Source organism: Engystomops pustulosus, chromosome 3, assembly GCF_040894005.1.
Source record: "Engystomops pustulosus chromosome 3, aEngPut4.maternal, whole genome shotgun sequence".
Taxonomy (NCBI): Eukaryota; Metazoa; Chordata; class Amphibia; order Anura; family Leptodactylidae; genus Engystomops; species Engystomops pustulosus.
Window position 1 is genome coordinate 3,344,840 of NC_092413.1, and position 12,907 is coordinate 3,357,746.

Below are 12,907 nucleotides of genomic sequence, written 5' to 3' on the forward strand. Positions count from 1 at the left end.
TCGCCTTGTGCCGTCCCCCGTGGCCTCGCCTTGTGCCGCCCCCCGTGGCCTCGCCTTGTGCCGCCCCCCGTGGCCTCGCCTTGTGCCGCCCCCCGTGGCCTCGCCTTGTGCCGCCCCCCGTGGCCTCGCCTTGTGCCGCCCCCCGTGGCCTCGCCTTGTGCCGCCCCCCGTGGCCTCGCCTTGTGCCGCCCCCCGTGGCCTCGCCTTGTGCCGTCCCCCGTGGCCTCGCCTTGTGCCGCCCCCCGTGGCCTCGCCTTGTGCCGCCCCCCGTGGCCTCGCCTTGTGCCATCTGCTCGGATCTGCAAGTGAGAAGTAAAAGTTCTTTGGACTTTGTCTCAGTTTCTCAGCATTGTTAAGGTCTCTGCTTGTTGTCAGTAAGTGGAAACTTGCGAGTACGAGGTGCCACTTTCGCTATGTGGCGCTGAAGTCTCCATCCTCCATGACATGTCAGGTGTCTAGTGTATACTGCTCGCTGTTATCAGCCGCTTTCGCTATGTGGCGCTGTAGTCGCCATCCTCCATGACATGTCAGGTGTCTAGTGTATACTGCTCGCTGTTATCAGCCACATGGAGCCTCCACCCCAGGGCCTGTGTGCTCAGCGTGTTTTTGTTGGCTCCGCGCTCTGTTTGTTTTTCCTGTTGTTTTGGGATTTTTCTTCACCGGTTGTTTGTTCTTTTTTACATGTGATAATATTTGTCCCCTTTTTATCGGCGAGGGTGATGGCATCCAAGGCTGATGGGTCACTCATTAACCCGATGCAAGTGCGTTATTAATCTTCTCCCGGGGAAGCGCGGCCAATGTCACGAGTCTCTGCTGACAGCGGGGCGCATACCTGTGTTGGGGCGTCAGTCCCCCCCCCCCGTAATCCCGAAGCCATGGAATATGGTGGCGCTATATAAAGCTCCCAATCATGTCTGGGCTTTGCATTGTGAATGTGCGTTCGGGTTGCGTTCGGTTTGCGTTCTGTTGGTTTCTTCCTCCCATAGCTGTGGACCATTACCTGGCACTGGGATCTGTCCGCGTTCCTCGGTCTATGTCCTGTGCAGACCCGGATGTTCCCTTGCGGTGCGCACTGCGTGACCTTTGCCCTGCCTCTCCTCCTTCCTCGCTCTCTTAGGCGCCGGTCTTGTGGTCTCGGCTTCTTTCAGCTGCTCATACGGCTGTTTCCTCCATTTTTTTTGTCATGTCTGTATTTCTGGCCCCAAAGGGACTTTATACAAGAGGAATTTTCTCTATTACATAAGAAGAGGCCTGAAGCCAGGCGGGCGGCCAGCTGCTTGCGTGCCTGGGATGTCAGACGTGGCCTGTAGAGCTGCAGGCTATAGGCTCCTACCAGAAATACATTGCATCAGTAAGACGTTGGCCTTGACTGTGTCCATGGTGGAGGCATTACATCATCGACTCGTATCAGATGACCTATGGGGTGTATTATCCATAACTGGGATTCAGTCATTCAATCCTTACAAAGAACATAACCTGCAAGTCACTGTGTAAACGGAACTGTTCCGACCTGGCACAGAAGGCAACGCTCACCCCGAGATGCCCTGTGCCTCTGAGGAGGCCAAGCCAAGCGGCCGTGGTTATGTGCCATTGAGGAGGCCAAGCCAAGCGGCCGTGGTGGTGGGGTTATGTGCCACTGAGGAGGCCAAGCCAAGCGGCTATGGCTGTAGGGTTATGTGCCATTGAGGAGGCAAAGCCAAGCGGCCATGGTTATGTGCCATTGAGGAGGCTAAGCCAAGTGGCCATGGCTGTAGGGTTATGTGCCACTGAGGAGGCCAAGCCAAGCGGCCATGGCTGTGGGGTTATGTGCCATTGAGGAGGCAAAGCCAAGCGGCCATGGTTATGTGCCACTGAGGAGGCGAAGCCAAGCGACCATGGCTGTGGGGTTATGTGCCATTGAGGAGGCAAAGCCAAGCGACCATGGCTGTGGGGTTATGTGCCATTGAGGAGGCAAAGCCAAGCGGCCATGGCTGTGCGGTTATGTGCCATTGAGGAGGCCAAGCCAAGCGGCCATGGCTGTGGGGTTGTGTGCCATTGAGGAGGCCAAGCCAAGTGGCCATGGCTGTGCGGTTATGTGCCATTGAGGAGGCCAAGCCAAGTGGCCATGGCTGTGCGGTTATGTGCCATTGAGGAGGCCAAGCCAAGCGGCCATGGCTGTGGGGTTATGTGCCATTGAGGAGGCAAAGCCAAGCGGCCATGGCTGTGGGGTTATGTGCCATTGAGGAGGCCAAGCCAAGCGGCCATGGCTGTGCGGTTATGTGCCATTGAGGAGGCCAAGCCAAGCGGCCATGGCTGTGGGGTTATGTGCCATTGAGGAGGCAAAGCCAAGCGGCCATGGCTGTGGGGTTATGTGCCATTGAGGAGGCGAAGCCAAGCGACCATGGCTGTGGGGTTATGTGCCATTGAGGAGTCCAAGCCAATCGGCCATGGCTGTGCGGTTATGTGCCATTGAGGAGGCCAAGCCAAGCGGCCATGGCTGTGGGGTTATGTGCCATTGAGGAGGCCAAGCCAAGCGGCCATGGCTGTGGGGTTATGTGCCATTGAGGAGGCGAAGCCAAGCGGCCATGGCTGTGGGGTTATGTGCCATTGTGGAGGCAAAGCCAAGCGACCATGGCTGTGGGGTTATGTGCCATTGAGGAGTCCAAGCCAATCGGCCATGGCTGTGCGGTTATGTGCCATTGAGGAGGCCAAGCCAAGCGGCCATGGCTGTGGGGTTATGTGCCATTGAGGAGGCAAAGCCAAGCGGCCATGGCTGTGGGGTTATGTGCCATTGAGGAGGCCAAGCCAAGTGGCCATGGCTGTGGGGTTATGTGCCATTGAGGAGGCCAAGCCAAGTGGCCATGGCTGTGGGGTTATGTGCCATTGAGGAGTCCAAGCCAAGTGGCCGTGGTTATGAGCTTTACAAATCATAGAGGACATTTACAAATATAATATTACATTATACAGTACAGTCATATGGAACAATAGGAGGGAGGGCCCTGCTCCCAAGAGAGGATAAATATATACATTGGAAATCTAATTCATGAGGGAGAGGAGAAAAGTCCAATGGCCGGCACTGCTCACACCAAAATAAGCAAACACCTTCTGCAGACCAAAGGCAGGAGACTGGGCATTAGGGAAATCACAGCAGCCCAGGGTGCACGTCCAATACATGCAGATGAGAGAGGGAAATCACAGCAGCCGAGGGTGCACGTCCAATACATGCAGACAAACGAGAGAGGGAAATCACAGCAGCCCAGGGTGCACGTCCAATACATGCAGACAAACGAGAGAGGGAAATCACAGCAGCCCAGGGTGCACGTCCAATACATGCAGACAAACGAGAGAGGGAAATCACAGCAGCCGAGGGTGCACGTCCAATACATGCAAACGAGAGAGGGAAATCACAGCAGCCGAGGGTGCACGTCCAATACATGCAGATGAGAGAGGGAAATCACAGCAGCCGAGGGTGCACGTCCAATACATGCAGATGAGAGAGGGAAATCACAGCAGCCGAGGGTGCACGTCCAATACATGCAAACGAGAGAGGGAAATGCGGCACTCACCGGAATGATGTAACAATGCTTCTTTATTTTGAGGTACAGGACAGGGTGAGGAGCCTGTGTAGCCGTGAGGCGGCCCGTCACCTTGGCGAGGCGGCTCCTCACTCTGTCCTGTACCTCTATCAAAATAAAGAAGCATTGTTACATCATTCGGGTGAGTGCCGCATTTCCCTCTCTCGTTTTGCATACATTGGAAATCTATGGACTCTCGTGACTCCTTTGTTTGTGGGATATGTGTAAAGATCATCTACCCTGTAAAATGAAGTCACAGACTGAAACTACTTCCCGTTAAACTTTCGGTCCAAGGTTCATTGCTGACCGAGAAGTCAGATATTTCTATCAACACTAATCACTACTGGCATGGGACCGTAAAGGGGTCTGCAGCCGCCCCAAGCTGAGACACAAAGGAGAAGTGAGACTGCTAGGCTACGAGGAGGTGTCATGGCACTGTGGGTGTGGGGCAGTTTTGTGCCTCTTCTGTTTTGCCTCTTGATAATAGTGCAATCTCATGGAGGTCAATGTCTGAATGTGTTGGATGCTGATTTCATAGGACGTGTGAGTGGGTGTGTCTGGAGGAGGCTCCTCCCTTCTGACACGTGTTTCTATTGCTTCTTCAGGCTCTGCTCGTCCTTCCCATCATCTGAATATTTGTTTACATGGTTTTCATCAGAAACCTCCAGATCGTTTTAAAGATGGACATTTGGTTCTAAATTTGGTCCCATTGAATCAGAAACCAGATAAAGCTTCAATGTGCAGCATCCACGTCCTTCCTCTCCTGGTGCCGCGGTCCCTGGACTGTTGTGGGAGAGACGTGTGTGCACCAGGGATGGGGCAGCATTCTGAGGTTTTGTCCTTTCTGATAGAAAACCCAGGAGACTTTCCTCCCACATCTGGACTTGTGTTTTTTTCCATGAGTCTTAAATTGATTTTCCAGTCTCTGAATTAGGATTGGGAGGAAATGAAAAGCTGCCTCTTTAATTCCCTGGTTTATAAGCAGAAATCCTTGGAGACTGCGGGTCAAGCACTCGGGTGCCTGGAGGTCCTGGCTTTGACCACGTCTTGTTTTTGGTCATGTGGCAGGTGAAGCTCTGACGATATCCTTATCATATGGATGTGCCTGGTCTTAGACTTTCCAGACTATAACGCTGCTGCTTGTTTCTCCAAGTTCTGTTGCTGTGGAACAATTCGTATCCCACTTGCTATAGATCAGCGATGGCGAACATTTTGGAGACCCCAAACTTCCGACCAAATTTCAACCAAAACCCACTTATATGTCGCACAGTGCCAACATGACAATTTAAGCCGTAACTTAATGACCCCTGCTCTATGACAGGTTTCAATCGTATTCAGTCGTATTTGGATTGTAACGTCCTTGCAGGTTCCCCTGAAAAGGAAGAATCTGGGTTCCCAGAGCAGGAGCTCCAATAATAATCCATCTCTATTATCCACACCTTCTTGTTCCCCCTGTAGCCCTGGCATCCAAGGATGTTGCTTTAAAATGGCGCTGAGCATGGCACATCCTGGGCTGTATTGGACCGCAGGAGGAAGCCTTGAGTCCTGTCTGGCAAACTCTGTGTTTGGGTGATGGCCGGGTGCCCACAGAAAGGGCTTTGAGTGCCACCTCTGGCACGCGTGCCATAGGTTCGCCACCACTGCTATAGATGAACCATTCTGGGAGATGATCCCTATAAACGCAGTGAATGTTTCCCTGTTGAAGGAACGGTCAGGAGAAAGTTTGTGAACCTGTAACTTGGCAGCACCAGTCCTGAGTAATCGGCTAGATAAGGACATTGTTGGCAGCTCCTCTTATGTAGCTCTTCCCCAGAGACGAGTAACAAGATGCTCAGAAGAGTAAATTTTCTCTGGATGATTTGGCTCTGGGACGAGCGATTCCTGGGATCTGTCAGCAGGGAGCAGGGGGGAGATCAATGCTCAGTTTTGGCTCATTTCTGTAACAACTAACGGCTGAATCATCCTTCATATTAGAGATAAGGGTCACACCCAGCACAGAGGAGTCAGAAGCGGTACAGAGCCGGCAGCAGGATTATGTATTCAGACGTTCCCTTTCTGGTTATCTGTAGATTTGTATTTGGCAGGAATCGCCTCTCTGTATAAGTACAACCCGCTACCATGGCTTTCCATCTTTCCCTCCTTTCAGGGATCCTTGCATCAGTTGTGCTCCAGAGCAGCGCTCCTCTAGCCTGCAGGACACTGCAATAGGGCAGATTCTTATCTCCACTAATCTAGTCCAGTAAATAAGGATAATATCTTTTTATTATAATGGTTTCCCTTATTTCTGCCTTTCTATCATCAGACAGTCTCCAATGCTGCTGGTCAAGGGGTGACGATCACCGGAAACACGACCTTCAACAACTGGAACTGGGCCAACGCAGTTATCTTTGCAGCCACAGTCATCACTACGATCGGTAAGTGGTAGGCCCTCTAGGGGGGCGGGTGGGAGGCGCGGGCCCTCTAGGGGGGCGGGTGGTAGGCGCGGGCCCTCTAGGGGGGCGGGTGGGAGGCGCGGGCCCTCTAGGGGGGCGGGTGGGAGGCGCGGGCCCTCTAGGGGGGCGGGTGGGAGGCGCGGGCCCTCTAGGGGGGCGGGTGGGAGGCGCGGGCCCTCTAGGGGGGCGGGTGGGAGGCGCGGGCCCTCTAGGGGGGCGGGCGGGAGGCGCGGGCCCTCTAGGGGGGCGGGCGGGAGGCGCGGGCCCTCTAGGGGGGCGGGCGGGAGGCGCGGGCCCTCTAGGGGGGCGGGCGGGAGGCGCGGGCCCTCTAGGGGGGCGGGCGGGAGGCGCGGGCCCTCTAGGGGGGCGGGCGGGAGGCGCGGGCCCTGTAGGGGGGCGGGCGGGAGGCGCGGGCCCTGTAGGGGGGCGGGCGGGAGGCGCGGGCCCTGTAGGGGGGCGGGCGGGAGGCGCGGGCCCTCTAGGGGGGCGGGCGGGAGGCGCGGGCCCTCTAGGGGGGCGGGCGGGAGGCGCGGGCCCTCTAGGGGGGTGGACTCTGTAAATATGGCTCATGCCTTGTTCTTCTCTCCATGGCCACGTGCCTTCATGGTCACAAGGGTGCGAAGTCCAAATATGAAACGTTACTTCCATGTTAATTGGATCCTTTTATCTCTCTTCCAGGATACGGTAATATAGCCCCAAAGACGTCTGCCGGTCGCCTCTTCTGTATTTTCTACGGCTTGTTTGGGGTGCCGCTCTGCCTGACTTGGATCAGTGCCTTAGGGAAGTTCTTTGCAGGACGAGCAAAAAGATTGGGCCAGTTTCTCACTAGAAGAGGCGTCACTCTGGTAAGAAATCCTGAGAAAACTCTGCATTCACTTTTGCCCCAGCAGTTCCTAATATGGCCACTTGGGGCACTGATACAAGGAGCTGGGGGAGGACATCATATAGCATGAGATAAGATGTGTGTATGTGGCAAATAGCAGCGCGAGACTCATTGTACGTGATGAGATACAGCAGTGAGATATATTGGAATAGCCAAGCCATTTGCTTCCATGAAGTGTATCTAAGCTCCAAGACATGTGAACAATGCAGAAGTCCTCTCCAAGATGTCCTCCTCAGAGGTGTGAATAACATGTATGTACAGTGACTGCCCCAGCAGAAGGATAGTGAGTGCAGCTCTGGGGTTGTACAGCGGATTAGACTGTATATGAGGCAGTGTCTGTAGCTTGTCTCTGTCTCTGTGGTGCTTGGTGTCGGTCAGCAGAATAGTGAGTGCAGCTCTAGGGTTGTGCAGCGGATTAGACTGTATATGAGGCAGTCTCTGTGGTGCTTGGTGTCGGTCAGCAGAATAGTGAGTGCAGCTCTGGGGTTGCGCAGCGGATTAGACTGTATATGAGGCAGTGTCTGTGGTGCTTGGTGTCGGTCAGCAGAATAGTGAGTGCAGCTCTGGGGTTGCGCAGCGGATTAGACTGTATATGAGGCAGTGTCTGTGGTGCTTGGTGTCGGTCAGCAGAATAGTGAGTGCAGCTCTGGGGTTGCACAGCGGATTAGACTGTATATGAGGCAGTGTTTGTGGTGCTTGGTGTCGGTCAGCAGAATAGTGAGTGCAGCTCTGGGGTTGTGCAGCGGATTAGACTGTATATGAGGCAGTGTCTGTGGTGCTTGGTGTCGGTCAGCAGAATAGTGAGTGCAGCTCTAGGGTTGTACAGCTGATTAGACTGTATATGAGGCAGTGTCTGTGGTGCTTGGTGTCGGTCAGCAGAATAGTGAGTGCAGCTCTAGGGTTGTACAGCTGATTAGACTGTATATGAGGCAGTGTCTGTGGTGCTTGGTGTAGGTCAGCAGAATAGTGAGTGCAGCTCTGGGGTTGTACAGCGGATTAGACTGTATATGAGGCAGTGTCTGTAGCTTGTCTCTGTCTCTGTGGTGCTTGGTGTCGGTCTGCAGAATAGTGAGTGCAGCTCTGGGGTTGTACAGCGGATTAGACTGTATATGAGGCAGTGTCTGTGGTGCTTGGTGTCAGTCAGCAGAATAGTGAGTGCAGCTCTGGGGTTGTGAGTTGTACAGCGGATTAGACTGTATATGAGGCAGTGTCTGTGGTGCTTGGTGTCGGTCAGCAGAATAGTGAGTGCAGCTCTGGGGTTGTGAGTTGTACAGCGGATTAGACTGTATATGAGGCAGTGTCTGTGGTGCTTGGTGTCAGTCAGCAGAATAGTGAGTGCAGCTCTGGGGTTGTGAGTTGTACAGCGGATTAGACTGTATATGAGGCAGTGTCTGTGGTGCTTGGTGTCGGTCAGCAGAACATGTGACTTCTCCTTTCCTGGCAGAAGTTTAGGTTGAATGTACATGGTTTGTTATTGTCCTTAAACTTGCTGATTGTAGTATTTTAGTTGCAGTCATTTGGGCAGGAACTTCTTGAAATCTGCTGAATCTGGAGAAAATGTATATGCAGACAATGTCCGGTCGTTTCATTCCTGAATTCCAGATATTCCAGGTCCAGTGAGGGGTCTGGTTAGTGGACGTCTCACGCAAACCTGTAAGATGTGACATGTTATCTTCCTGCAGCGGAAAGCCCAGATCACCTGCACGGCCATCTTCATCTTATGGGGCGTCATCGTCCACCTGGTGATTCCTCCGCTCATCTTTATGAGGACTGAAGGCTGGGACTACATCGAGGGGCTCTACTTCTCCTTTATCACCATCACCACTATTGGCTTTGGAGACTACGTAGCAGGTTTGTGTCAAAGTTGCCTAAACTGGTCTCCATCCAACTCCAGTCCCCTAATCCCATCCTCCTCCTAAGGAAAAGCCCTCCGTATATGAAACTCTAAGTTACTAGATGTCCCCATTTATCCCTCGTCCATAGCCGGGACTCAATCTACATGTGGGGGAGGGGGAAACGAGAACGTAACGTGTTGTTTTTGTTGCCAGGTGTGAATCCGAAGGTGAACTATGGCGTCCTCTACAGATATTTTGTGGAGATCTGGATTTATCTTGGCCTGGCCTGGCTATCTCTGTTTGTGAACTGGAAGGTCAGCATGTTCGTCGAGGTCCACAAGGCCATTAAAAAGAGACGCAAGAAAAAAAAAGATTCCTTTGAAAATGATCCCCGCAGCAAACGGGACAAGCACATCCCGAGGGGCAAGGACGTCAACATCCTAAGCTTCCTGTCCAAGAAGGAGGAAACGTACAACGATCTGATTAAGCAGATTGGCAAACATGGTATAAAGACTGGCGAGGATCGGATCCTCAACACGGAGCTTCCCAGCAACGGGGCGAATAAGGGTAAAGACATGATGGTGCTCTACACCAAACGCAGCGGATACGGCTATGACGCCGTCACCTTCTCCAGCGCTCCTCATAAAGACAACGGGGTGAGGCCCATCCATGACAAAGAGGCCACCATCTTCATCAATCAGTTGGATCGGATTAGCGAAGAAGAAGGAGAACCTTGGGAGTCCAAAGATTATAAGCCCTTGATATTTCACAACAACATTAACTTTGTTAACGAGGAGGAGGAGGAGGAAGAAGAGGACGACGAATGTGATAATTCCGAGGACGAAGAAAAATCTAAGTCTTCCATAGAGGAGAATAACGAGGAGGCGGAGGCCCCTACTAGGCTGGACGCCTTCACATGTCTAGACGAGTCTTCGTTTTCCAGCAATGATATTGAAGTCTCTGTTCCATATGAACAACTTGTGAACGAGTACAACAAAGTGAACACCAAGGGAGAAACGTGACCGTGCTTCAAGATCAAACCACTTAGTTTTTCTTAACTTTGCCCAGTACTTGGACGGATTTGGTTGACGATGAGAAGATTCCTTCTTACTCTGGACTTACTAGAAACCTAAAAAAAAAACCGTTAAGTTGACTTCTCTGCAGAACTTGGTTCAGAAAGTCTGGGCAAAGGCTGCACGTTACTCTACATCTCTCCTGCCTTTTATTTCCTCTATGAAGATACTTGAATTTTAGAGCCTTTATAGCGTTTTCTGTATGTACGTAAAGATATTTATGTACCAAGGGTTTGATGTGGGACAAATGACTTGTCGCTAATTTATTTTATAACCCAGTAATTTTATAGATGTTTTATAACATTGGTTAGAAGTTGCGCGGTTTGTGTGTGATTTCCCAAGGAGCCGTGAGAAGGTCGTAGGTTGCTGACCCACAGATGATCTGCCACCCAAGCCGATTGGTGGAGTATCTTCATTCTGTACAAATAGATGACCCCAATATACTATGAACTGGAACTGTAACACGATTCATGGCTAAAGCTGAATGTGAAAACTTTTAGTCCATTAGTTGTAGATTTTTTATGTGTTTTTATGTATATATTGTGTCCTGCACGGTTGGTACGAAATCTTAAACTTGAAGACAACAGGTAGAAGCTTCCAGCACTGCAGTCATGTATATTTGTCTCCTACACTCCTAAGGTTGCAGAGAATTCAGGTTATATATATATTATTATTATTTTTTTTTTCTCTGACCTTTTTGTAGATATTCCAATTAAAAAAAAAATTTATTTTGTTACCTGCGCTCCTTACAGTCTTCCGTAACGGGAATCGAGGACCCATAAGAACAAGATATTGGGATATCCTCTTACCCTGTATGATGGAGAGGACTATTCTGCCGATTATGATTTTGGTGGTTTTTTTTAGAACATGGGTCTTGATATATCCAGAACTAAAATGTTTTGGTATTTTCATAACATTTAATTTTTTTTTATTTTTTGTGAGAATTTTCTGAAATGTGGGATGTAATACTGTTGGACAACACAGATATTATAAATGTTCTAACCACAAAACTCTGAATGTGGCTGAATAAATATGTATATAGAATTTTTTTGGTACAAATTTGCCCTGAAGGGTCTTCATGGTGCCTTAGGCTTAAACGTTTTATGAGCATTTCTGTTGTGACAGGACTGTAATTACAAATTCAAAGACCTAACATTCTGGTGGGTCCCTGTTTGCTATTGTAATCAGATTATTATGAAGACTAGATAATCGTCTCTAACATTAGAAATGCTCTTTGTACCTAATGGTTACAGTAGTTTATGCAGTGTAGCAACAGGTATCATTGTACAGTACAGTATCGTTGTGTGTACGGGTGAGATGCTGGTAGCGGTGTGTGTGTGTGCCGGGGTGAGATGCCGGTAGCGTTGTGTGTGTGCCGGGGTGAGATGCCAGTAGCGTTGTGTGTGTGTGCCGGGGTGAGATGCCGGTAGCGTTGCGCGTGTGTGTGTGCCGGGGCGAGATGCCGGTAGCGTTGTGTGTGTGCGTGTGCCGGGGTGTGATGCCGGTATCGTGCGCGTGTGTGTACGGGTGAGATGCCGGTAGCGTTGTGTGTGTACCGGGCTGAGATGCCGGTAGCGTTGTGTGTGTACCGGGCTGAGATGCCGGTAGCGTTGTGTGTGTGTGCTGGGGTGAGATGCCGGTAGCATTGTGTGTGTACCGGGCTGAGATGCCGGTAGCGTTGTGTGTGTACCGGGCTGAGATGCCGGTAGCGTTGTGTGTGTGTGCTGGGGTGAGATGCCGGTAGCGTTGTGTGTGTGCCGGGCTGAGATGCCGGTAGCGTTGTGTGTGTACCGGGGTGAGATGCCGGTAGCGTTGTGTGTGCGTGCGTGTGCCGGTGTGAGATGCCGGTAGCGTTGGTTTTTGTGCCCTGACTTGGAAAAGAAGCCTTCTATAATGTAGATATCAGAAGACCCGTGCTGGCAGGTTGATGTTGCTGTACTGCTCCTTATTCTGTATATAGAGCCCCTTTCAATCCGGTATAACCCACTATTAGCTCTTCCCATCCGGAAACACTCCCTGCTTGGATATTGCACATATACGATGTTTATAGAGCCAGAAGAGGCCACGTGAATGTCCCTCTTACCATGAGCAGCTCTTTTGTGGGTCACTGATGGAGTATAATGACGTTCTAGGACCCTGCAATAATCTTGCACTTATTTTCTAGTGATCAAAGGTTAATCTGCACTAATATAAATCGGGTCCAAAAGACCAATCAGAATTTATCCAAATGCCTTCCCCTCTTCTAGGAAGGGACAAGGAGCAGCCACCAGATATACAGCGATAGCGGAGCCTCCTCAACAATGTGAAATGTATAGAAGTGATGACTGTATATAGGAGTCCACACTGCGGCAGCGTCCAGTGCTTAGCGTTACTGTGTTTGTATCATCAGAGCTTTTGCCTTGGAAGTGATTCCCTTCATATGTTCTCATGAATAACACGGAGATCTCAAACCTTTTTGCTTCCTCAAAATTTCCCCTTTAGTTCCGAACCTCAAAGACTTGAGTTCACTGCCCAGAAGTTTTCCTCTTGTGATTTATGGTCTCTGGCGGCCACCAATGGCCTTGTATCCTTTACATGTCTTGACTCACTGTATGTATATATCCTGATACTCTGTATAGTAATGTAATTTATTTTAATATTTTTTAATAAAAAAAATTTAATGACTTGGTTTTTGTTTCTCTATTATTTTTGGAGCAGTCACTGTGTATATGCATGGCATTTACAGGATGTAACTCAGGATCAGTACAGGATAAGCTTTTATTTTATATATAAAAATGAAAAACATTACAATCATAAACATAAATCAAGCCATAATGGCAAAATAAATAATAAAGCAATAATATAAACTAAAAGAGACTTACGAAAATCTCCTGGCCCAGCCACACACACCACACAATCAGCATTATAAAACAAAACCTGAAGCAGGAAGTGGTCCATGCTCTCCAGCAGGCCACCGCACTCCTCCCGGGGACAACCCCTTTCCTCAGAGCTCCTACACTTCAGATTGTCCCTCACACACAGCTTTCCATGGAAGCAGCGCCAAGTCACGTCCCAAAACTTCAAGGGGATCCTGATGGAATTCAAAAGACCTAAACCCACCCTCAGATCCCGACTTGGGCAATCCCTGAGG

General features: G+C 50.6%; 1 protein-coding gene across 1 annotated transcript in view; it reads left to right on the plus strand.

Annotated features, from left to right (window-relative positions):
- KCNK5 (potassium two pore domain channel subfamily K member 5) overlaps positions 1-12,445 on the plus strand; it is a 37,163-nt gene extending 24,718 nt beyond the window's left edge. Inside the window, exons 2-5 of the mRNA XM_072139761.1 lie at positions 5,857-5,968; positions 6,665-6,831; positions 8,552-8,720; positions 8,918-12,445. Coding sequence (XP_071995862.1) covers positions 5,857-5,968; positions 6,665-6,831; positions 8,552-8,720; positions 8,918-9,726 — 1,257 coding nt within the window. The 3' untranslated portion in view covers positions 9,727-12,445. The remainder of the gene's footprint in view (positions 1-5,856; positions 5,969-6,664; positions 6,832-8,551; positions 8,721-8,917) is intronic.
- Positions 12,446-12,907: the final 462 nt, after the last annotated feature.